This window comes from Mastigoproctus giganteus, chromosome 5 (genome assembly GCF_048544385.1).
Source record: "Mastigoproctus giganteus isolate SK-2022 chromosome 5, ASM4854438v1, whole genome shotgun sequence".
NCBI lineage: Eukaryota > Metazoa > Arthropoda > Arachnida > Uropygi > Thelyphonidae > Mastigoproctus > Mastigoproctus giganteus.
Window position 1 is genome coordinate 153,871,693 of NC_143579.1, and position 27,551 is coordinate 153,899,243.

At 37.9% G+C, this 27,551-nt stretch overlaps 1 protein-coding gene across 1 annotated transcript in view; it reads right to left on the reverse strand.

The window, feature by feature from the left end:
• LOC150085775 (salivary peroxidase/catechol oxidase-like) overlaps positions 1–27,551 on the reverse strand; it is a 159,091-nt gene that overhangs the window by 25,754 nt on the left and 105,786 nt on the right. Inside the window, exon 11 of the mRNA XM_090374688.1 lies at positions 23,970–24,066. Within this exon, the coding sequence (XP_090230814.1) occupies positions 23,970–24,066 (97 nt within the window). The remainder of the gene's footprint in view (positions 1–23,969; positions 24,067–27,551) is intronic.

Genomic DNA, 27,551 nt, shown 5'->3' on the forward strand with positions numbered 1-27,551 from the left:
GCGGTGTCGAGTCAGTTTGGTGTGACATAAGCATTGGGAGATCAAAATTGAGAGTAGGAGTGTGTTATAGGCCTAATGCCTCTGACGAGTATAATAAGGAACTGTACAGAAAAACAGAGTGGGCAAGTAAATCAGAGAGTCTTATGATGGGGGATTTTAATTTCCCAGATATTGACTGGAATTTGTGGTTTGGTCACTCTCACATTATTAAGGCTTTGGTGGATTTATTGGACGACTGTTTTCTACATCACCATGTTCGTAAGGCAACTAGAGGGAGTAATACTCTTGATCTGATTATCAGTAGTGATTCTTCATGCATTAACAATCTGCAGATGAAGGAACCACTAGTTGGCAGTGATCACAGTGTGCTGAAGTGGGATTTACTCAAAGAGGTAACTACCATCAGGGGTAAAGTGAAGCTTTTTTGCTTTCATAAAGGAGACTATGGTGGTCAAACACAGTATAAATTATGTACGGTGGGACCAACTGATGATGTTACCAACAGCAAATTCAAAATGGGAAGCATTCAAAGAATTTATTTTGGAAGATACTAGGCTTTACATACCAACTAAGAAATATTGTTCATGATTTAGGCCTAAATGGATGTCAGATGAACTAATGAGACATGTGGCAGAGAACAAAAATGCATAGGATACATATACATTAAAGGGTGACATGGAAGGCTATGATAGTTATAAACTGGTCTGTAACAAGTCACAAAGGAGATTTGGCAGGCAAAGGCAGATTATGAGAAATCCTTGGCAAAGGATGCAAAGAAAAACAACAAAGAGTTCTTTACCCATGTAAACTCTAGAAAGAACGGGATTAATCAGATTGGTCCGCTGGATATTGATGGTTCAACTGTTGATGATCCTGCTCAGGTGGCTAAGAAACTAAATGAGTATTTTGCTTCTACATTCACCCATGAGGAGTTATTCGGAGGGGGGGGAATGCCATAGGTGAGTTAAACTCTGGCAGTGAGCTGGATGATTTTGTAATAACTGAGAGGAAAGTGGAGGAGAAATTGTTGAAGATAAACATAAAAAGGCACCCTGGGTGGACGGGATCTATCCAGTTATATTAAAGGAGGAAGCAAAGGAAGTAAGCTAACCCTTAGCCATAATTATGAGAGCTTCTTTGGACTCATGGGAGGTACCCATGGACTGGAGATGCGCAAATGTGACCCCAATTCACAAAGGAGGATAAAAGGGCAACACAAGTAATTATAGACCTGTTAGGTTAACGTCTGTTCCAGGAAAATTAATGGAGACACTGGTTAAAGAAGCACTGCAGGATCATCTAGACAAGACTTCAGTTATAGCTCGGACACAGCATGGTTTTGTTAAGGGAAAGTCTTGCCTGACCAATTTGATTGGATACTATGATGTGGTCACAAAGGAACTGGATGCAGGGAATAACTTTGATATCATATATTTGTATCTTAGAAAGACACTTGATACTGTTGCACATGGAAGAATTCTGCACAAATTGGAGCAGTGTGGCATTGGAGGCAAAATTGCTGCTATGGATAAAGGGATGGTTGAGTGGGAGAAGACAGAGAGTGGTAATCAATGGACACTGCTCATCGTCGACTAATGTTATAAGTGGAGTCCCTCAGGGTTCAGTATTGGGTCCATTGTTGTTTTCTATATTTATAAATGATATTGATGATGGTATATCATGCTTAATGTCCAAGTTTGCAGACGATACGAAGGTTGGCAGGGTGTTAAGGACACTAACGACAGTACGATGCTGCAACAGGATCTAGAAAAGTTGAGCAGATGGGCTGAGCGGTGGCAAATGAAGTTTAACATTGACAATAAGGTACTACATATGGTAAGCACATCCCCAGAGTGATCTATAAACTCTGTGGTACTACACGGACAGTGGTAGAGAACGAAAAGTACCGGGGGAGGGGTAATTGTGCAGGCAGATATGAAGTTTTCTGAGCAGTGCAGACGGTCTGCAAGAGTAGCTCATAGTGTCGTGTCAATGATATATAGTAATATTTCTAGCAGGGATAAGGAGATTATTCCCTTGGAGAAGGCAATGGTCAGGCCACACCTTGAGTACCGTATACAGGTCTAGAGGCCTCATTTTAAGAAGGATGTAGATCTGTTGGAACGAGTACAGAGAAGGGCAACAAAATTAGTGAATGGAACAAAGGGTTGCTCTTACGAAGGAAGGCTTAAATTTTGCAAATTAAAGTGTCTGGAGACTATGCACCTATGAGGTGATCTGTTTGAGGTGAATAAATCCTTGAATGGTTTGAGCATGCTCAAATGCTGATGGAATTCTTCCTCTTGCTAAGTATAATCATTTGAGAAGGCATAAATTCAAATTGAGGAAAGACCGATATAGGATAGATGTGCGGAAATTTGCCTTTAGCCGGCGGGTGATGGAACAGACTTTAATTCCTTGTTGTGGAAATTAATTTAAGGCTGAGCTGGACAGGTACTTGGAACGAACGGAGGGGTGAAATGGGAGCGTGTCTTTTCTTTTCTTTTTTTTTTTTTTGGCTGATGCTGCATAAGCTTGCTTCCTTGCATCATATGGACCTACTAATGCTAATTACCCAAGGAACTTTTATTGGTTGTTTTCACTGCTCCACTGGGTCAGTTAGTCGGTCTCAAGCGTAGATAGAAAGGATTTTTCCAGGGAAAAATTGGGTTTTTTCATCCTGCAAAAAAGCAAATCGACCAGAGAACACACGCAATTTACAAACACAATACACATGGGTAATTGAAGCTTACTTACCCTTATATAACAGTTTACTTTCAGACCCAACTCCCACACCTTACAGCCTTATTGTTTTTTAAACAAGTTACGGTCACAGTGGGTAAGGGAAATGTCAACAATAGACAATGAAGGAGTGGAAAAACTTTGCCTAGAAATAATGGTTCTTGCTGTTTCGTGCTGATAGGAGGACCAGAATCAGTATAAAGGCCACACATACTGAGAGAGAAAGAGAGGCGTAATGCTCACAAAGGCCAAAAGACCGCTAGAAAAACCAAATAGTTCTATTGTCTCTTCAGCCACAGATAAAGCTAACCTGATAACATTCTATTTTTCTTCCAACTCGTGTATTCATGATTTGGTAAATCACCTCCCACCATTCCCAGTACACCCCATTTAATACTTCCTGTGATTTTCCATCAAAAGGATGTCAAAAGGAGGATTTTGAACCTTGATATTAAGAAAACTCCAGGTTTTGATGATCTTTTTCCACTTGTTCTTAAAATCTGAGCTCCTGAAAGTGTCCTGTTCTGTGTTACTTTTTCACTTTCTTATTCCAAAGTTATTTTTCCTTATGCTTGGAAATTTGCTCATATCCAGCCAGTTCCTGAAAATGGTGACAAATCTCTCCCATCCAATTATCGTCCCATTGCACTTATTTTTACTCTTTCTAAAGGAATGGAGAAATCAATGAACAGCCAATTCTTAAACCATCTAGAAACCTTCCATCTGGTGAACCATCGCCAGTATGGATTCCGTCAGAGTCCATCCACCAGTGATATTCTGGTTTATGTAACCCACCTATGGACAAATTCAATGGAAAAATTTGGTGAAACTCAAGCAGTTGCTCATGACATTTCAAATGCTTTTGATAATCAAAAGACGTTTGTCATAAACGTCTTCTAAATAAGCTTCCATCTTATGATCGCGAAATATTTTTTGTAATTGGGTATCCAATTTTCCCTCTGACCACACCCTGCAGGTGATGGTAGATGGCTCTCTGTCTTCGAACTTCTCCACTAATTCCCCAAGATTCAGGTCTTTCTCCCACTCTTTTCCTCTTGTATATTAATTACCTTCCACTGACCAAAAATACTATCCATAGTTTTGCTGATGATAGCACATTTCTTTCCATCTTCCAGTTTCAGAAACTTTGCCCTGCACAAACAGCATTAACTTCTCGAGTGTCCAATATCAGTTGCTTAGCAGTAAAGGTATGTAATGCAAGAGCTTATGTAGCAAGCCAATAAAAATAAAAAAAAAAAAAACAATTTCACACAACCATTCCCTCTAAAAGTTGCTCTGGTTCCTCCTTCAATTTATTTAAGCTATCAACTTCTGCAACAACAGATGGAAGTTTGTTCCAGCAATCAATTACCAGCTAGCTAAAGGCAAATTTCCCCACATCTATTCTCCAACTGTCTTTCCTGAATTTATGCCCCCTCCGGTTCGTAATCTGAGTAAGCGGAAGAATCCCATCAGAATTCAGCATCTCAACCCATTCAAGACCTTATACACATCAATCAGATCACTTTGCAGGTGCCTAGTCTCCAGCCGCTGCAATTTGTAGAACTTAAGCCGTTCTTGGTAAGAGTTTCCCTTTGTTCCCCTCATCAATCTTGTTGCCCTTCTTTGTACGCGCCCAAGCAACCCTACATCCTTTCTAAATGAGACCTCCAGACCTGTGCGCAGTACTCAAGGCGTGGCCTGACCATTGCCTTATACAAAGGGATAATTATCTCCTTTTCCCGACTAGCAAAATTCCTGTATATCAGGGGTGGCCAACAAGTCGATCGCGGCTTTAATTTCGTTCGATCACGACTAATTTTAAATATATATAAAAAGTAGATTAGACAAAATTTTAATGTTATTATTATTATGTGCCCCGCTGCATACGCTTATTACAAATCCGTTCAACCACGTATCTACTCTTGTTATCGCGCAGCCTAAGCTTGTCTAGTGAAAATTCACAGTTACGATGTGGAGAGTATAGTGTATGTCAGTAGCGTAGCTACCCTTTTCCGGCCCGGGGCAAAGAACATGTTCGGGCCCCTACTCCGGGCTCCTAAAGGGACCGGAGGCAATTGCCTTGCCTGCCTACATGGTAGCTACGCCACTGGTGTATGTGTCGAATTCTTATTTAGTTTACTTAATATTAATAACTAGACAGTACTTATACTTTAATTTAATACCCTTTGATTTAAAATGAATTCTACCAAAAAAAAAAAAAAGAGTAAAATGTATTATTTTCATCAAGAGTGGGAACTAGAATACTTTTTTGTAGTGATAAAAGAAAAATGTTGTTGTTTGATTTGCAAAGCATTCGTGGCTATACTCAAAAAAGTAAATTTAGAAAGGCACTCAACGCACTCCATGGTAAATACCAATCGAAATTTCCGCCTAATAGTGACCTTTGGAAAAATAATTTAAAAGAACTTAAATCCAGATTATTCGCAAAACAAAATTTCTTCATGACACCTAATTTACAATCTAAAGCAACTGTAGCATTATTTAAAGTGAGTCATCTTCTTGCAAAAAATAATGAACACCAATTTCGGATGGTCAGTTCATCAAAGACGCATTTTTAGAAATAACATTCTCTTTTTGAAAAATTTAAGGTCAAAAATGAAATTAGAAGTGCTCTTCAAGATCTGCAATTATCTCGAAATACTGTAATGCGACGCATAGAAAAATGAGTAAAAATGTGAGCGAGCAATTGCGTGCTCATATTGCTAACTGTGTGTCCTTTTCTTTACAACTGGATGAATCTACAGACGTCAGTGATACAGCTCAATTGCTCGTTTTTATTCGTATGGTTTTTCTATGATTCTGCCACTAGAGGAGAACTGCTGGGTATGGTTTCGTTAAAAGAAAGAACTGGAGGTCTTGATATATTTAACGCATTCAAAAATTTTATTGAGAAAATTAAATTACCACTGTTTAAGCTCGTATTAATAACAACCGATGGAGCTGAAGCAATGCAGGGGCATCTTAAATTCATCGCATCGTGCCAAAAGGATGATGGATTCCCAGATTTTTTGAATTAGCATTGTATCATCCACCAACAAGTGTTAACCAGAAAAATATTCCAGAGTTATCCTGAGAGAGAGAGAGATAATCGTATTCAGCATTCTCTCTCTCTCTCTCTCTCTCTCTCTCTCTCTCTCTCTCTCAGAAAAAAGATAATCGTATTCACGATTTCAAAATCGTGAATTCCATCAGATAACAATCTCTTCAAAGGAGACTTTTCAAAATGCAACTCGATGAAAATGAACCAGATCTGATATTTCACACAGATGTGAGGTAGCTGAGTCGGAGTAAGTTTCTACAGAGATTTCGAAATATGCTGAATGAAATTAATTTGTTGATCAAAGGGGAGATGATTAACAGCAGCTACAAGATACGGAATGGTTGTGTGATCTGGCTTTTTTGGCTGATTTTACCAGTAAATTAAAGTGATCTGCATTTGGAATTACAAGGAAAAAATAAAAATGTGGGTGACATGATTAGTAGTATTACCGCATATAAATATCAATTTTTGGCAATGGCTAAGGATCTCAAAGAAAAAAAATCAATAATTTTGCAAATATGCAAGATCATTTGCAAAAGTTTCTTGTTTTTGAATATAATAGTGAGAAATATGTTTCTGAAATTGAGAAAGTTGTGGATGATTCTGAAATTTAAAAAGTTGTGGATGATTCGGAAACCAGAATGCGTTTTTCAACATGTGTTGATTAACTTTTTTAACCATGTGCAATAAAATTCTTGAGATGGTAGATCGCGGCACATTTTGAAGAAAAAAAGTAGATCGTATCACAAATTCATTTGGCTACCTGTACTGTATATTACAGATTCAGTGATTTTAAAACAATTGAAGACATTGTTAAATATATTTCTTATCCATATAATTTCGACTTAGATACGAAACAAATTGTAGAAAAATATCGCTGAGATTTTTCACATGGAGAAAATGAAATGATTACATTGCGAAACGATATCTTCCTAAAAGCCAGATCATCAGAAAAAGACTTTTGGAAATATGTTTGCCGAGAAAAGTACCGAAATGTAAAAAAAAAAAATGCAGTGAACTTTTAAATTCCTGTTTTGGTTCCACATATCCATGTGAATCCGCCTTTTCCTATTCGAAACAAACAAAGAAGAAGAATCGCTCTACTCTTACGGACTTGCATACAGAAGATTCTTTCGGTTGGTCTTATCACAGTATATCCCCGATTTTGAAGGCATGGCAGATGACATGAAGACACAAATTTCACATAAATTAAAAATTTAAATATATGAATTTAAAATAAGAATTCTGAATTGTATTTAATTTTAAATTTTATAAACAAAATTTTTCAACATGTGTTGATTAACTTTTTTAACCATGTGCAATAAAATTCTTGAGATGGTAGATCGCGGCACATTTTGAAGAAAAAAAGTAGATCGTATCACATATTCATTTGGCCACCCTACTGTATATCATTGACAATACCCCATGACCTGCTCGGCAGCCTGAGCTTTCCAGGGAGGGCCAAAAAAAAAAATAAATAAAAATAAATAAATAAATATATATATTTTTTTAATTTTTTATTTATTTTATTTTATTATTATTTTATTTTATTATTATATTTTTTTTATTATTAATTTAATTTTATTTTATTTTTATTTTATTTTATTTATTATTATATATTTTTTTATATTTTTATTTATTTATTTTATTTTTTTTTTTTGGCCCTCCATGGGAAGCTCAGGCTAACCCCAGGGTCGGCCAGCCAGAGTTCTTTTCCCACTTACCTGGTCCGGCTCCCAGTGCCAGTGACGGTAACTAGCAGTCTGTGGTGTCCCACAGACCCTAGGCTAAGCGGCCAGATGAACAACATAACCCGCACTAAGCAAACATGAACATACACTAACATGTGCTATCTGGTCTTAACAGTACTGTCTTACTTCACAAGAGATTCAAATGCGGAGTTGTGCGAAAGCACCGGTGCCGCCTGTCAAAAAACACTATGTCACTATGCTCCGCAGCCTGTCTGCATTGCTTAGAAACCTTCGTATCTGATTGCACAATCACTCCCAGGTCTTTTTTCCATTATCTACCACCCTAAGTGTAGTACCACACAGTTACTACGTTCCAACCCATATGCAGTACTTTGTATTTGTCAATGTTAAACTTCAGTTGCCACTTCTCAGTCCATGTGCCCAACTTTTCTAAATCCTGTTGCACTAGCACACTGCCATTATTGTCATTAACAACCCAGCCAACCTTTCTCTCATTTGCAAACTTGGATATTAAGCCTAATATACTTTCATCAATATCATTGATAAATATACAAAATAACACCAGGCCAAACACCGAAACTGGGGGGGGGGACTCCACTAATACCATTAGTCCACGAAGAGCAGCGTCCATTGTTCACCACTCTCTGTTGTCTCCCACTCAACCACCATTTTATCCATTGTAGGAACTTACCTTAATGCCATACTGCTGCAATTTGTATAGTAATCTACAATGCGCAACAGTATCAAAAGCTTTCCTGAAATCCAAGTACAGACAGTTCTCTCTTTACGAGTTTCAAATACTTGATACTTTCCCAGTATCAAGTATCAACAAAATCGAAATATAAACATTAATTGCAAAAAATGAATGTTAAACATTCATAAATTGAGGATACCTTAAAGGTTCAGGGACACTGCTAGTTAGGGGGGGATGTGGGTAATACCGACACGCGTTTATCTGACACCCAGGGTCCTCAGCTGGATATCATCATTCTTCTCTTTCTTGGTGATTTTTCTCTCTCTCTCTCTCTCTCTCTCTCTCTCTCTCTCTCTCTCTCTCTCTCTCTCTCTCTCTCTCTCACACACACACACACAGGGTAACTCAGAAATTTTTTTTTGGCTGGTGCAGCATAAGCCTCAGGCTTCCTTGCACCATATGGCTAATAATAATAATATTGGTCAAAGTAACTCTAGCACATACCTCAAGAGTTCTTATCTGTTACCCCAACTGGACATATTATCTAGATGTTCTTGTGGACAGAAACGCTTCAAGTGAGCGGGTAGCTAATACCAGGGAACAGAGCCTAAAAAACTTCAAGGGTTGTGTTAGGGTTGTTAAATATACAAGAACAGTAAGTCTTAATTGTTTATAATGTTAAAAGTGTCGTCAATAAAATGAGCGAATTCGAACTGCTGGTTAAAACAAGTAACGCGGACATAATAGGGCTTACAGAGACGTGGTGCCACCTAGAAACTGGGGATGATGAGTTTCAGTATGGATTGTATAATGTATTTAGGAAGGATAGGGTAGATAGAAGGGGTGGTGAGGTAATGCTTCTTATCAGAAGCAGCCTGAGTGCGACGATAGCTTTCCCGGATTCAGATGTTTCACATGCTAATATAAAATCTGTATGGTGTGAGATAGCTGGAAACAAAGGCATAATGCGAGTAGGAGTAATCTACAGACCTGGTGATTGTGAAGATTATGACGAAAGCCTCTACATGCAAATGAAATGGGCAAGTAAGCATCAATATTTTATTATGGGTGATTTCAATTTGCCTCTAATTGATTGGATTAAATGGGAAGGAAACTCAACATGGGGAACAAAATTTTTAAATCAACTAGATGACAGTTATTTGTATCAACATGTCAGGGAAGTACTAGAGAAAAGAATATCCGAGACCTCATCATCACCCATGAATCAGATGACATAACAGGGCTGACAGTAGAGGAACCAATAGCAGGAAGTGATCGCGGAGTTCTACGGTGGATGATGATGGGAGAAGTAGCAGTAGTAAAAGGCAAAGGAATGGGTTTTAATTTCAGAAAAGGAAATTACGATGCCTTAAGGTACTACATGGCCTCTATTAACTGAGTAGATATCGCATAGAGAATGAATACAATTGAACTGTGGTATGCTTTTAAAACATTAATCACAGATGCATTGAATGCGTATTTACCATTAAAAAAATACTCCATGAGGAGGGTTCCAAGTTGGATGAATAGTGAAGTTGCCACATTATTTGAGCAGAAAAAGGTGGCATGGAAAGGTTACAGAGCAATAAAAAGTACTGAAGCCTATAACAGCTACAAGATGATCTGTAATAGAGCCACAAAAAAGGTTCGACAGGCAAAGGCAGTTTAAAATCACTAGCAAACAGAGCAAAGAGGCGGGGGCATAAGGAATTCTTCACATATATAAATGCCAAGAAGAACAGGACAAACCAGGTCGGACCTCTACGTAAGGGAAAGGGGATAGTATTAAATACACCAGCTTCCGTTGCAGATGAACTGAACAGTTATTTTGCATCGATATTTACAAATGAAAAACATTTTGTGGCAATGGGAAATTGTGGGAATGAAGTTGAAAAATATGTAATTAATGATATTGAAATTTCGCAAGATTATTTAATGAAAAAACTTTCGAGCTTACAAGCCAGTAAGGCTCCTGGAGTTGATGGAATATAGCCTATAATCTTAAGGGAGGTGGCAATTGAGTGCATTGAACCATTTAGGCTAACAGCATGGTTTTGTAAAGGGAAAATCATGTTTAACAAATCTGGTTCGCTATTTTGAATGGGTCACTCACGAGCTGGATTTAGGGAATAAATTCTATATTGTTTATTTAGATTTCAGGAAAGCTTTTGACCACATGAGCGGTCGCTTTATAAGCTGGAATAGGTTGGAATCACTGGGAAAATCCTTAGATGGATAGCTTCAGGGCAGGAGGCACAGGGTTGTGATAAATGGCTATTCCTCAGATTGTTATAATATAAGAAGTGGGGTTCCCCAAGGATCAGTATTAGGACCACTGTTGTTTTAAATTTTCATAAACGACATCGATGAAGGGATAGAGGGCATGATGTCTAAATTTGCAGATGATTTTAAAATTGATAGAGTAGTTAATGATCACTTTCAAGCTGAGCTTCTTCAGAGAGACCTAGATAGACTTCAGGAATGGTCAGAAAATGGCAGTTGTTCTTTAATCCAACAAAGTGTAAGGTATTACACCTGGGAAACAGTAATCCCAAAATAACTTATTCACTTGATGAAGTTCAACTAAACCCAGTACTGGAGGAAAGCGACTTGGGTGTTACGATACGGTCAGACATAAAATTCTCTGAGCATTGTAAACAGGTTGCAAGGAAGGCCCATGGTGTCCTATCGATGATCTATCGAACTTTTGCAAGTAGAGATAGGGACGTGATAATCCCATTATATAAGGCTTTTGTTAGACCGCACTTGGAATACTGTGTTCAAGTATGGAGACCGCACCTAAAGAAAGACATCGAGCTTCTTGAAAGGGTGCAAAGACGGGTAACTCGCCTGGTGAGATCGGCAAAAGGGCGTCCTTATGAAGAAAGACTTCGAATATGTGGGTTGCAGAGTTTGGAAACTAGCTTGATGGAGGTGTTTAAGGCTCTGAGAGGCATCAGTAAAATGAATGAGGACGAATTTTTCAAGATTATAAATGATGCTAGAACTAGGGAACATAAATTCAAGTTACAGGAAATGTTTAGATTGCACTGCAGGAAGTTTTATTTTAGCCAGCGAGTTATAAATTACTGGAATAAGTTGCCTACATGGGTGGTAGAGGCTGACAGTTTGGGGAAATTCAAAGGTCATCTGGATAGTACCTTCCGGTTAGGGAAGCGCATAGGATATTATAGGTTTAATTTCCTTCTCTTTTATTAATTATTATTATTATCATTGCTTTATTCGGTTTTGTTTTTTTTTTTTTTTTTTTTTTTTTTGGCTGGTGCAGCATAAGCCATAGGCTTTCTTGCACCATGCGGCCATTACTAATACTAAATACCGCATTCCAAACAACGTGCGTAGCTATACAATACATCGTACCCCGCTTTACGATATTAATCAGTTTTAGACACACCATCCACATCTCAGTGTGGGCTTGGCACACCCAGGGTCCTGAGCTGGATATCATCATTTCTCTCTCTCTCTCTCTCTCTCTCTCTCTCTCTCTCTCTCTCTCTCTCTCTCTCTCTCAGGATAACTCGGGAATTTTTTTTTTGGGCTGGTGCAGCATACGCCTCAGGCTTCCTTGCACCATATGGCTAATAATAATAATCGTATCGTTAAAATATCGTAATGTGAACCCAATAACCCATTGTGTTTTGCTAATTCGTTTCAAGATCTCAGAAGTTGAAATTTTCGCTGTGTAAATAAGCCATTTATCTCTCTAAAATATCATTTTTAAGGTAATGAACGTGACATTAAGTCCATATAAAAGGTCGTGAGCGTGGTTTGTAAATTGTATTAGTTACCAATTCAAATCATTAAAATGCACTTCACTTTCATCGTTATCATATGTTCCGTTATAAGAATCCATTTTAAACGCCTTTTTGATATTTTTCTAAAGCACATTTCTGGAGGTCACGACTATAAAACAAAAACAATTTGCACTTTCCGTTTTATTGCGCTCTTCTGTTACTGCAAGCAATTAAAAACAGATAAACTCGATGTTATTGCATTTGCGAAAATACCGATAGCTGGAATTGTTTGGTTTCTTGCATTATTATGTGAAATGTGTTCCCCTTTACTGAAATCTTCAATCTTATAAAAAACATAAATAAATTTTTAGAATCTTCTCTTCATTCTTTTTTTTTTTAAGCTTCATAAACTTGTTACTCCACGCGAATCGTGTTAGTTGCAATTTGTGTGTGCCGTTAATAAATGCTTATGCATGCAATCGTGAAATTTATAATTAAAAGAGAAGATTGTCTTGGAAATAAACGCCTCTTGAAGCATTCCTGAAGACGACGACTCCTTGTGCAACAAACCAACGAGTGCCGAGCCAATAATGAGTGATCAATGAGTGTGCATTTAGTCGATGATGATGAAGAATAAACACTCTTTAACATTTGTAAGTCGTAAATAATTTCTCTATTATTATAATTTGCTTGATTTTACAGGCTACGTTTTAATTTCTTTCGATAAATTAATCATTGTTTAAACATAAACTAATTAGCTAATTTCGTTGTTGAGAATGTAAACCCTATTTTTAACCTTATGTCTATGGGATGTAAATTCCAGCTTTACGAGTTTTCGCTTTAGGAGCGCGCGCTAGGAACGAATTAACTCGTAAAGTCGAGCACTACTGTAGTTGCCAATGACCATCTTAGAGCAATGTCAAACATATTAGAAATCCAAATTCCAGGAACTGTCCTTTATGTTATGAGTGTCCAAAAATCGGCTAAGCATGTTAGAACCTGGAAAGATTTGAGAAGCATAGTTCTCGAAAATTGATTTCCAGAAAAAAAGCAACAGAAAATTTATTTTCTTATGAAGCATTTAGTTCTATTAATCATAATATTCATTCATACTGGCTTTAACACGCTAATCTTATGCTAAACATGACATTGAATTCCTGCCCACTGAGTGAAAGCAATGAATATAACGTCACCAATACAATAAATCCATGGACGTCATCTGGATAAGTTCTTCACAATAACGGTGAGAATTGTAGTAACTGAAATGAAGAAAGATAGATGAAATGTATATGAGTTTGTTATTACAATATCAAAGTGATACTAATTGCAAGTTACAGAATAATACAATGGCTCTCACACCGTAAGTCCCTTCCCTCCTACTATCGCAACGAGTTCTAAGAGGAATCGTCTCACAGATATTGTCAATTTTAACCAACTTCTCAGCGTAAAGGAATGGGAAAATGAATTGACTCTTAGAGAAAAAAAAAAAAAAAAAAAAAAAACAGTGGAAACCACAGAAATAATACAAATTTGTGTAATTTATTAATTCAATGGTTTATCGATCCAAACAGCGATAGACAGATAATGGCATTCTCAATAGAAATCGTTGTTAATAAATGGGAACAAGTCCCCATTGCTAGAATGGACATAATATTTCGCATGATGGCTTATAGTTCAAGGATGCAATATTTCTTGTTGTCTTTGTGACAACAAGAAATATTTCATATCTTTACACATTTTGAATTTTTTGCGATCATAAATAGCTAAATTATTGTGTTTATTACAAATTAATTAATACACATATTCATATTATACTTTTTGTACTTTTAATATTATATAAGAAAAAAGGAACTAACTGAAGGCATAAACAGGAACATAATTTAAAATATGGAAACACTATTCGATGATATTCCATTTAGTTATTCAAAACCAGAATATCAAATAACTTTTCTGAAAATTCATTAATAATAAATTTGTAATGGATTGGCTATGTTACATTGTCGATCTTAAATAATTTTTAATCATTTCATACTTCAAGAAGGATCACTTCACTAAAGCAATGGGGCTAATTAATAAAAATTTTAAAACTTCAATTACATTTGTATATAGTCAACTTTTTATTATCATATATCATTCGTATGTCAATCAAAGTTTAACTTAGAGTCATCTTGGCAGGGTCTGGCGCCTTACCACTTGGCCAACCTGCCTAGATGGCCCTAAGGCGGTTAAAAGTTGATTGACATAAGGACGTTATATGATAATATAAACTTTACTACGGATGTTTTATGATAATGTTGCGCATATGGGATTTAAAGTTCTCAGTTAGAATTAAAAACCAAATTTGTATATAGTTAACTCCGATAGATTATCATTATCCAGGCCGCCGTAGCCCAGTGGTCAGACGCGCGAGTGCCCTTGAGTGACCGGGGTTCAAGCCCGTGACTGCTAAATACGGTGCTGTTTCTTGTATTCTGTCTATCTTGTGAATTCCTCTGACCGTTTGGTCGTCCTGGAGTATAAACAGAAAATTTATTTATTCTTCACAAAAAGGAAAACAAAGAATGAAATAACACTCAAAATCGACGGGTTCGTCATTGAAAAAGTTCACTCTCACACCGATTTGGGGTTGAAGTGGGCTGACAGACTGACTTTCAAAGTCACCTCAATATGGTCAGGCAGAAAACGCTCGCGACCCTCTGGGCAATCCAACAGGAGTAGGTCGGTCTTAGGCATCCAGGATTACATCCAGAGAAATTTGATCCCTGTACTGCTCTATGCATCTGTTCTTTGGTCAGCGGCCTCCTCTGCTCAACTCAAAAGATTTCTTTGAACAGAGTAGTGGCTTCTGAGATGGTTGAACAGGGCGATGGGCCACCCTTTTACCATTTCTCAGAGCGTGCTGACGCAAACCTCGGCATGAAACCATGGGAAACCATCACCAAAGAGAGGAATTTGCACACTTTAGCTCAACTTCTTTGTGGCCGAATAGATTCACCCGACATTTGGGAAGTGACGACAACCCTCGGACTACCGAACGAACCCAGTGCAGTGCAACACCTTGTCTTAGATCTTCACTACAAAACCTGCAATACGTGGAATCAGCGTTTCCAACGAATACATTCGGACCATATACTGTAACTCCTTGGGAATTGATGCTCAACTTTCTGCAGCTCGAAGCGCTACAGACAGGACATCCTGAAAGAAGTGTATGCTGCGCGATAGCACAGTGGTATCGTCACCGTCCTCCCCACACTGGGTGGAAAAGGCCCGGGTTCGAATCCCGTCGATGACGCGAGAAACTTCAGTGGGATTTTTTCACTCCGTGGCTGAGTTAGTCGGTCTCAGGCGTAAATAGCAAGGTTTTCCCCCAGAAACATTTTTCGTCCAGCAAAACAGGCAAATCGACCAGAGAACACACGCAATTTACAGTCATAATAAATACACGGGTATATGTAAGAGATTACGGGTGGCCCTAATGTAATAATTTGAATTTTTTTTTTGAAAGAAGTGTATAAAGTAGAACTATTGACTGTACTACTTTCACAGTTTTGAAATTTCAGTGTCTATGTTAGCTTACTTGTAAATACAATATGTTTTCCTTTCTTTCAATTCAATCAATGTAATCGCCTTGAATATTTATAATGTACATCCCTCTAGCCGAACCAGACTATTCCGGGGGTACCCACTGATGTGGAAATAAAGATGCTAATAATAATATTCTATGATTGTGCGCGCATGTGTTAAGTACCAAAGCAACTAAGGCTATAAGGCGACAGCATATTGTGTCTCTAAATTGTCAACTGTAATTTGCCTGCTTGCCCTAGTTTCGAAGCCCGAGTTTTCGGAAAAGAAAAAATCATGCAACCCTCGTCTGAGACCAACTAACTCAGCCACGTTAGCCAAGCAAGCAAATATGAAAAAGGCTGACAAAAATTCCTTTAGTTCTTATTCCGTCATTGACGGAATAAGAACTAGAGCATTTTCCAAGGAGGAGGAGGGTGATTATAACCACCTATGAAACCATTGAATAATTATATGTAATAATATTACTAAACATTTATACCAGTTATTCAAATAAATCTCTTCCCACAAGGCCCATCATCATCATCATCAGCCATTTTCAATCCACTGCAGGATGAAGGCCTCTCCAGCAACTTTCCAGTTCCTTCTGTTTTTAGCACTGGACATCCATTTACTACCCACAAACTCATGAATTTCATCTATCCATCTTCGCCTTTGTCTTCCAGGTTTTCTTCTAGCTCCTCTTGGATACCATTCTGTTATTTTCTTAGTCCATCTGTCATCATGTCTTCGAGCTATGTGTCCTGCCCAAGACCATTTTAGTTCTTTAGTTTTGATAAGAATGTCCTTTACTTGAGTTTGTTGCCTAATCCATGTGTTTCTCTTCTTATCTAACAGTCTTATTCCCAATATGATTCGTTCCATTCTTCGCTGTGTGGTTCTCAGCTTCTCTTCCATTCTTTTGGTGAGTGCCCAAGTTTCACTTCCATAAGTCATGGTGGGGAGTATACATTGGTCCATTATTTTACGTTTCAGACAAACTGGGATATTGCTCTTCAGTATGTGACTATATTTCCTGAATGCTATCCATCCAAAATTTATTCTTCTCTTGACTTCCAGCCATTTATCATTATTACAGCTAATAACTTGTCCCAGATAAGTATATGACTCCACCTTTTCAATTACTGCTCCTTCAATCATTATTTCCCTTTCTGTGGCATACTTGTTCATCATTACTTTTGTTTTAGCCATATTCATCTTTAGTCCAAAATCCTTACTAGCTGTGCATAACTGATTAAGATTTTCCTCTAATTCTTTGGGATCATGGCTTATGACCACAATGTCATCTGCAAATCGTAAATGGTTTAGGTACTCTCCGTTCACATTGACTCCTTTCTGCGACCAGTCTAATCTTCTGAAAGCTTCCTCAAGGGCAGCAGTAAACAGCTTCGGAGATATTGTGTCTCCTTGTCGAACTCCTTTCTCAATTTTAAATTTCCTACTGTCTGTGTCTAGTCTAATAAAGGAGGTAGCACTCTCGTATATTTTCTTCAAAATCATAATATATGGGGTATCAATGCCTTGTCTTTCCAGTGCCCGAAACATTGCCTTATGCTGTATGGAGTCAAATGCCTTTTCATAATCCACAAATGCCAGGCATAATGGTGTTTTATATTCATTTGCTTTCTCCATTAGCTGTGATATTACGTGAAGGTGATCCATAGTTGAGAATCCTGTCCTAAAGCCAGCTTGCTCTTTCGGTTGATTCTCATCCAGTATTCTTTCTAATCTGTTAGTAATGACCCTTGTGAACAACTTGTAGATGTGGGATAACAAGCTAATTGGTCTATAATTTCCAATTTCTGATTTATCTCCTTTCTTATGCAGCAAAACTATGATTGCATTATTCCACTGCTTAGGCGTCACACCTTTTCTAATGCACTTTGTGAAGAGCCTTGCCAGTTTTTGTGTTATGCCTCTTCCTCCCAATTTTAACAACTCTACAGTAACTTCATCTTCCCCCGGGGCTTTCTGATTCTTCATTTTCTTCAATGCATGTTCTACCTCATCAGGAAGAATATTGGGTATGTCGTATGTGTTGCTACTTTGCAATCCATCTTCCCCACTGCTGGCATCATTCCCCTGCTCCTTGTATAATTCTCTATAGTAGTCTTCTGCTATTTGAATTATGCCTTCTCTGCTGTTTATAAGTACACCATCGCTATTCTTCAGTTTCAGTATCATTTGTCTTTCTGTATTACTGCTCATGGCTGCTGATTTAAATCCTTTGTTTTCCCTTAATGCTTGTTCTACTTTTCTTGTGTTAAATCTTCTTATGTCCTCTCTGAGTCTCTTTCTAATGGCTTTGCATAACTCAGTATACTCAATTTTCTCCCTGTCAGTGTTTTTCTTGCTTTTCATTTGTCGTCTTCGGTTCATCATGACAAGTGTTTCTTGACTAATTTTTTCTTCTTTGGATTTCTTTTTCCCTATAGGTTTCTTGGGCTTTATCACTTTCAAAAAGTTGTAATATTCCTCGTCGATATCTTGGTCCTCAGCAGTCTGCAGAAGCTCATACTTGTTCTTAAGTTCCAGTACATACTGCGTTTTCTCCTCTTCTGTTATCTCAAAGACCTTTGTATTATTTACTCGAGTCAGTTTTTTCCTTTCCTTTCCTACATCTATATCAAGTGTACATCTTACCATTCTGTGATCACTTCCAACATTTACCTTATTCAGGACGGTGACATCATTCACAATATATCTTCTGTTAGACAAGGCCCATGTGTAAAGTTAAATGCAGATCTTTGCAATTCTTTAAAACATCTTCCCTCGTTTCGGTTAAGTTATGAAAGTGGTAATGCAAAAATCCAAAAACAGATAATTTGTGTTTATATATGCGGAGGCGCACATTTGTATTTATTTATTTTTTTGACCTAGTTATATTAGAGAACAAGAACATTTTAATTATTAACAATTTATTATTCTGTAATGTGACAACAACAAAAAAAGTAATAATAATATACTGCTTCCACTGACTTGACAGTTTTTTAAAACAGAAGTCTAATGACACGGATATTAAAATGGTAAAAATATCTACATTTAAAACTGAAAATATGTACAACTAAGAACATAAATAAGAACATGCTCAATAAAATATATCTTAAAAACTGAAAATATATACAATTAAAAGTGATAAATGTACAATAACATAAAATAAATTACGCGACAAGAAGCTTTCAAGGTGACGGGCCTCTTTCTCAACTTCGACATCAACGTCAGTGAACATAATATACTACTGAGAGAAAACCCAAGCATGTGTAAATATCTCACAACTGAATCAGTCATGGCAAATGGGCATGGGAGAGGAAGGAAATGATAACGTGAGACATTCATTCATCAGACCCGAGTATATTGCGGTGCCTACACTTGTATTATTAATTCTCCATCTCTCATCGTGGTGTAAGACAACGGCCTCCATAATAGGGTATGTTCGGACCCCAGCATTACGATTCATGATGGGACCCGCTGCCGCTATATAGAGGGCCTCCACGATACAGTATATGAGATGACGCAAGTCTTGAATCTAATCTTGATTGTAACCCTCGCTCAAGAGTCGCTGAACATTATTGCTGCGAACAGCATTTTAATTGTAGCACATTGTAAAACTAATAAATAAATAAAATAACAAATCAATAACGACGATCACGGCACGCACAAATTGCACAAGTGAGATACGGAGTAACAAATAAAACATTTCACCATAATAACGTAAAAGCCCACACAATTCCAGCTATCGGTATTATTGCAAATGCAATAAGATCGAGTTTACTACCCGTTTATAATTAGATGCACGAACAGAAAAGCCCAGAACCCGGAAGGCGCAAATTGTTTAATGGCAGTGACCTCCAGAAATGTGCTTTAGTAAAATGTGCGTTCGAGTGAGGTGATAATAGTGTGCTTCCCCCTTAACCCTGTGAAGTTCTTTTCAGAAAAGTTCCTTTTGACCGTTATCATGGTGCAAACTAAGAGAATAAGTGACAACGCTACTAGTAAATCTACCAACAAAAGGAAAGCCCTCGATTTGGATCAAAAAATTAAACTAAGGCCATATTGCTCCGGGATATGCGGTGGTCATTCCCTGACCTTTCCGCATCCTCCGTATTTGGTGGTCACGGGCTCGAACCCCGGTCTAATCAAGAAGCATATCTACGCACTGCTGCTCCTTTCCACCTGGCTACGGAGGCGCCAATAAGGATGTATGAAAATGGCCAAACATTAACAAGTATTGCGCGGAATTCAGATTTGTCACTAATAATATACTGTAGTAGCAATATGTTATTAGTCATTCCCGAGTTACGTAAAACTCGACGAAGTATGAAGTCCTGGAACGCATCTCTTACGTATGTCGGGGACTTTTGTATTAACCGGGAAATCGATTATCTGGGATTTGTTTTTTCCCATCTATCCCGGAAAATCGAGAGGCTACTGTATATGCATCAGGGGCGGCTCTTTGGAACTGCAGCACCCCCAGCTTTTAAAATCTAAATACAACGGAGTTATATGAAATTTTGTGAAGAACAATGCAACGCAATAAATATTTTTATTAACAGGTCCCGCATATATTATACTCATCCTCTGTTTCCAATAATCATTTCAATAATAAACGAATAAAAACAAGAGATCGTTTTCAACTTTGAAGTTTAACCGTATGTGGAACTGTGCGCTACGCAGTTCACATTTAGGCTCCAGTGGTTGAGTCAATGCTTAGTTGGCAGGTTCCCAATATGCAATTTTACAGGTGATAAAACGAGTCAAAGGAACTGCGCAGTGCCGATTTTAACAGTGCACCAAACTTGAATGAAAAAGTTATTAATCTATTTTCAACAAATAAAAAGCAAAGAATGGAGTTTATTTTTAAATAAAATTTCCAGCTTACCCAAGTCTGTTAATGGTAAGTGTCCAGCTAATGTATTTTTAGTATTTTTAACCTGCTTATTAGTATTACCACCATGGCGCCTCCGTAAGGAATAGCAGTGCCTAGCACACGCGTCTTGATTAGACCGGGGTTCGAGCCCGTCACCACCAAATACGGAGGATGCGGAAAGGTCAGGGAATGACCACCGCATATCCCGGAGCAATATGACCTTAGTTGTTAATGCTCCTAAAAAAAAAATAATAATAATTACCACCATCTATGTCTACATGTCTTATAACCAAGGCAATTTAATGTAACTTTAAAGAGCAGCACCCCCATACATCAGAGTCACGAGCTACCACTGATATGCATCTGTACTGTAATATTGCATGAAGATAAGTTTAGAAGGCCCGAATGAGTTTCGGAAAAATTAATAAATTAAGCGATTGATACACATGCAAATAAAAAACAAAGAAGAATAAGATTATTACAATACAGTACTTGCATGTTTGATTATAATTTGTATATTTTTTTTTTTCTAAATTTTAATCGGTGATTATTGTCAGTAATGTGGTTTTTGTGAACTGACTATTAGTATTTAGATATTAAATAATAAATATTTCCTTCAGAGGCGGATTTAACGGCAGGCGCACCGGGCGCACGCCCTGGGCCCCGACTTCTGAAAGGCCCACGCAAAACCCCAACAAATTAGTTGAACATATTAGTTCAACTATTAGTTCAAAACTTTGTGATTATTATTATGCTATTATTAATTATATTATACATATAATATATTCAAATTTTATTGGAAATAAAACATTAATAGTACATAATTTTTTACTTATTTAAAAAAATGGTTAACATGTATTTTTATTTTCCCTGTCTCTCTCTTTTATTTTAAGGGGCCCAATATTTTCTTCTGAGCCCGGGGCCACAACCGACCTTAATCCGCTCCTGATTTCCTTTTGTTTCCTATTTTGTTTTCTCATATTTTCTTATTATAACATTCATAATTATGCATAATCTGTATATTGAACCCCCGGTCACTCAAGGCACGTGTACTTATGCACCCGCGCGCCTGACCACTAGGCTACGACTGGAACCAATATATATATATTGGTTCCAGTCGTGTATATATATATATATATATATATATATATATATATATATGTTCCAATATATATATATATATATATATTGGTTCCAGTCGTAGCCTAGTGGTCAGGCGCACTGGAACCAATATATATATATTGGTTCCAGTCGTATATATATATATATGTTCCAATATATATATAGATATATATATTGGTTCCAGTCGTAGCCTAGTGGTCAGGCGCGCGGGTGCATAAGTACACGTGCCTTGAGTGACCGGGGGTTCAAGCCTGTGACTGCTGAATACGGTGCTGTTTCTTGTATTCTGTCTATCTTGTGAACTCCTCTGACCGTTTGGTCGTCGCGAAGTATAAACAGAAAATTTATTTATTTATATAAATATACAAATTTGTTTGTAGCATATACATACGTTGCAAATATTAAATAATAATAAAAATATACTACATGTACCCCCCCCGAAGTTTACATCCCCCCGGTGAAAACGCTCTGGATGCAACACTGGTTGTTGTCTTGAAAGAATCCATCTCAATAAAGATAAAAATGAAGCACTGCAGTGTGAACTAGATCTGGAAAGATATTCATTGGAGGTAATATGACCCTTAACGGTATGAGCGAACCCAGTCCGTACCAAAAGAACATACTGCATACCATTATACCACCTCCAGCCGCTTGAATGGTGGACACGATACAGTCTGGATGTATGGCTTAATGAGCTTCACTTCATGCTTTCGTCTTATCGTTGTTGCAAAAATGTATAAATCGAGACTGGTCAGACCACATGACTTTCTTTTCCACTGTTCGACGGTCCGATCTTCGCGTTAACGGCACGCACCACTACAGTCGAATTTTTCGTTGTTTTACAGAAAGAAGTGTCTTTCATATCAACTCCTGTCGCATAGTTCAGTTAAAAATGGGTCATCTTTGTCTAAATTGAATTTGAGACAATTTCTGCAAATGGCCCCTTCTATTTTGACGCATAATTCTCTTTAAATTATTGGAATACTGATATTCTGTAGCATTTCTTCCTTTTAGAGCTGCATTCTCCTTTCGTCTTCCACTCATTGTATACTTTTGAGATGGCTGCTTTCGACACACCAGTAATGTCTTTTTTTTTCTTTTTTTTTTTAAATTGTGGTTCCTGCCAAACATTCTAACAATAACACCATTACGAAAACCGAAAAGATCACATGTCTTTCCACATGACCCAATCGACTAATAAGCCCCACAAAAGCATATAGTATTTATCTGATACCAAGAAACTTGTGATAATACCATGTGACAAGTTACACTTGCATACCGTTTTAATTGTCTGTTTACACGGATTGCAAAAGTTTCTAATTTTTTGGCCAGTGAATATATTAATCACATCATCTCTATATGGAATTCCTAGCCATTAATAAAATTTGTTCCTTGTACCATAACAAACCATTAAATAAAGATTTATTTATAACAGGGCACACAAGCGATGGGCATTTGCTAGCTGGGAAGTTGCGAACAATGAACAGGATTATGATAAGTACCAAAGTAACTAAGGTTGTGACTCAATCTATTGTGTCTGTGATTGCGCGTATTCTTCGGTCGGTTTATAGTTTGCTGGAAGAAAAATTCAAGTTTCTGGGAGGTAAGAACCATATAAACTTAGCCCGAGACCGACTGACTGCCAGTTTGTGGAAAAAGAGCTGATCAAGGTTCCTCTCGTCCACCTAACGTGGAACGTTTACAGAAAAGATTGACGGACATGATTAGTTGTTTTACTGGGGGTACAGTATGGAATTAAGCATCATTCTGCATAAATGCTATGCTATTGTAATCACCCTATGATTACGATAGTATAGCATTCACCCTGAATGCTAAGCTGTCATTACCGCTGGGATGAACAGCATAACATTCATGCACAATGCTCATCACTGTCCACCCTGTAAAACAACTACTCGTGTCAACTTTTGGCACAAACAGTCTTGGCAGACTTTGTTTTGCAATAATGGTTCTCAACTTGATACTAGCCAATTTTTGGATATATAGAGCTACTTTAGGTTTTCGGTATACAATGGTGTTCCGATATCTTTGCCTTCGTTAAAAGAATTCGTACGCCAAGAACTTTGCAGCACTTCCAATGGACATGTTATTATTATTATCATCATTGAGAGATGTAACACTACGACTACACCATCACTGGGATGTGATGAAAGACACAATGAGCAGTCACTACTGTAATTTTGTATATGCCTCCTTTCCATATGCTTCGTTGATCTCACTTTTGAGCATCAGTGCCCCATCCTGCGGTATACGGAATTGAATAAAGTTTTGATTCCACAAAGATCTTATAATGTTTGGAATATTATTGAAAAAATAGCGTTTGTTTGAGACAAATAATTCTCCAGTAATCAATTTTGAATTTTTGAAGACTTCTGAAACACTATATATCCTGCTTTCTTAAATGCATACTTACTCTAATACAATGAAAGCCCAGGACTGAATTTCTACCAGATCCGTATTGGCACAGATGAGACCAGCCAATGTAGTCCGCCTGATTTGCTCCAGTTGACCTACGGAAATATACAAAATATTAATTTTCCATTTGACAAAGCTTAAATTGCGATAATAATCAACTATTATTATTATTATTGTAAACAAATTCTTTTATTGTGAACAAATTCTCTTGATAAAATAAAAATGCATTGTATTATTATTATCAGCTGTATGGCAAGGAAGCCTGAGATTTATGCTGCAGCAGCCAAAAAAAAAAAAAAAAAAAAAAAAAAAAAAGTTATATATATTCCCGAGTTACCCTAAGAGAGAGAGAGAGAGAGAGAGAGAGAGAGAGAGAGAGAGAGAGAGAGAGAGAAGTAAGAGGGAATCACCAAGAAAGAGAAAAATGAAGAGTGAGTATGGGCTTGGGTGTACCCATACTCACCAGATGTGAACCCCAAACTGGTCGATTAGGTATATACAGGGTGTCTCAAAAATACACGGCATAACTTCAGGAATGAGTTCCTCATATGTAGACAAAAAATATTTTATATCAACATAGTTCCGGAAATGCATGATTTCAGAGTTTTGAAGGTCTGTCTATGACACTTAACTGTTCACATCACCTTATAGTAATTGTTCAAAATGTCCACCTTCTGCCTGACATCGACGTCTCATGGACTCGCGAAGACAATGCCAAATTCCTGGCATGTTTCGTATTGTCTCACAACCTGCCACAATTCGATTGCGGAGAGTTTCCATATCAGCTACTGAAGTCGAATACACCAATGACTTTAAATGTCCCCACAAGAAGAAATCTAGTGGGTTTAAATCGATGAGCGGTGGAGGCCAGGCAGTTGGTCCACCTCTACCTATCCACTGACCAGGAAACCTTCGATTCAGGTAATTGCGGGCTAGGTGGCTGAAATGTGCGGGAGCGCCATCGTTCATGAAGTGTGCTTCTTGAAGAATGATCAGTGGCGTGTTGTCCAAGAAATCAGGCATGTTGGTTTCCAGAAAGTTGCTGTACGCTTACCCTGTGAGTTTGTTTGGAAGTACATGGGGCCCAAATAACTTATCACCAAAAACACCCGACCAGATGTTGAGGCTGAACACTGTTGGTGATGTGATGGAAGAATTGCATGTGGGTTTTCCTGAGCCCATACATGCTGATTGTGAAAGGTTTGGATTCCGTCTCGTGTGAACTGTGCTTCATCTGTGAATATCACTAAAGCAGGAAAATGAAGAGTTGTACCACACTGCTGCAAGAACCACTGGCAGAACATTACTCGCGCAAGGTACCTGCTGGTGACACGGCCAGTACCCATTGCAGATGGTAAGGATACAGTTTGTGTTCTCGCAACACTCTCCAAATAGTCGAACGTTGAATAGCCAGTTGCATTGCTATTCCGCGTGTGCTGATTCCAGGAGTGGCATGCACAACATCCAAAATCTCCTCCTCCTCTACTTTAGGAGTCGTAGATCTAGGTCGTCCTCTGTCGGCAGCACGAGGTGTAAAGGTGCCATGTTCACAAAGGCGGCGATGGATACCTTCAAACGTTTTCCTGTCTGGACATCTTCGTTCTGGGAACCTTTCGTGGTACAAACGACGAGCCTCCAGAGCATTGCCGTCCGCCAAACCGTACATAAAGTGCAAATCAGCTTGCTCCTGATTTGAGTACATGGTCGGAATGGAAAACCTTTTTTATTATTATTTTTTTTTAGTTATTGGCACATCGGCTTCTGTGGCCATAATGCAGCTCCGAAAGTTTTGCATTTTACTCTGATCCAAGCCCGAGGCGGGATTCGAACCCACAACCTTTGGGTTGCCAGGCAGGCACTTTACCCATCTGGCTAGCCCGGTCGGCAATGGAAAACCATCAGATTCTGTCAGTACCTTGTGATGAAGGAAATCACCTGCAGGAGATAAGACATTCCAGTTAATAACTCGGAAACCAAGCAGTTCCGGAACAACGTTGTTATAAAATATTTTTGTTGTGTACATATGAGGAACTCATTCCTGAAGTTATGGCGTGTATTTTTGAGACATCCTGTATAATTCGTTTCCCATATACATTACATTATCAAAGTGTGGGGACACTACAGAATAATCAAATTGCATGATATACAGTATATCGACTATGCTTAGATACAAAGTGAAGAGCATTATAGTAGTTATAAGTTTTTGCAAAATTTGTTGTATTTTACATAAGTAGTAATGGAAGGTGATACGAACAGATTGTCTGTATGATAGTTTCGCCTCATGACGTCATTCAAAATGGTGGTTGTGTGATAATTTTAAATTTCTACACTTTATTTTTTGTCCCTAGATGTCGTTAGTGGCATTTTCTGATTTTATTTTCGATTTTATTTTCTTGCGGTAGATTTAATCCCGGGTTTGTCTGGCTAGCTGCTCAGTGCTTTTTCTCTGTGCTGGGGTGTTTTTTGGGACAGTGAGAGTGAAGGTGGTAGATAAAGATCATTCTGTGATGTTAAAAAAAGTTTGTGAATGTGTAAATACGCTTGCATTTTGAATTGTGGATATTGCTATGAATTGTGGGCTGGGTCATGTGCTCCACAGACGACGATGCCCATCCGCCACTCCCCCTCCCAGCAAGCGAAGATCATTTGGTGCTAAAGTTATAGTTTAGGCTTACCGGGATGAAAAACTCAAACAAATTTTTCTTTACAATTAAGCTGTTGACAATAATTCGTGGGTATGTTACTGCTTAGGGAGTGGCAGCACCCATGTTGTTTGTTGATATTTTCCCGACGTTATGCTGAATGAAACCCTTTTATGCTGGGATGAAAAACCATTCACTTAGAATTTTTTTTTTTCTTTACAAAGTTGTGTGTGTGTGTGTGTGTGTGTGTGTGTGTGTGTGTGTGTGTGTGTGTGTGTGCGCCCTTTTTAAAATCTACTTAAACTTACTCTTAGTAAACAGACCTTGCTAAGATTTACAAATGCCAAAGTTATCGGTAAGCACACAAAACTATTTAACAACTTAATAAGGGTATTGTCACTAAAGCTGTTGTTTAGGAATCATGCAATGAAAAACTGACCAGGACTGCTCCACTGTGAAAGCAGAATTGTGTAGTTGCATCACGAATCACACACACCCACACAATTCACCTAGATTCCAAGACTTTTTCTTTGTTCACTGGAAATATGATCACCTCCATGTCAACTCCAGCACAAGGCTACATATTGTTTTCCCAAGAAGAAACATATTTTTCCACTTAGCTCAATAGAAGCACAACCATTTACAAGTTCAACCAGCAGAACGCAATTTCTTTTATTATTAATTTCTACTGATTATTGGAATGTCACAAGCGAACACAAAAACACGCTTGTAAACATTCTTGCTTACTGCTGCCACTGAGTCATACTAGAGTCGCCTTGGCGTTTCCACTTTTGACTGTTAAACCGTGGAGTTATCGTGGCAGCTGTATATATATGAATTTTTGTAGCATCACAACTAACTCATAAGCAAAATAAGTCACTCGAAGAGTGACACTTGGAATAGAAGCACAAACATTTAGACGTTCAACCAACAGAACA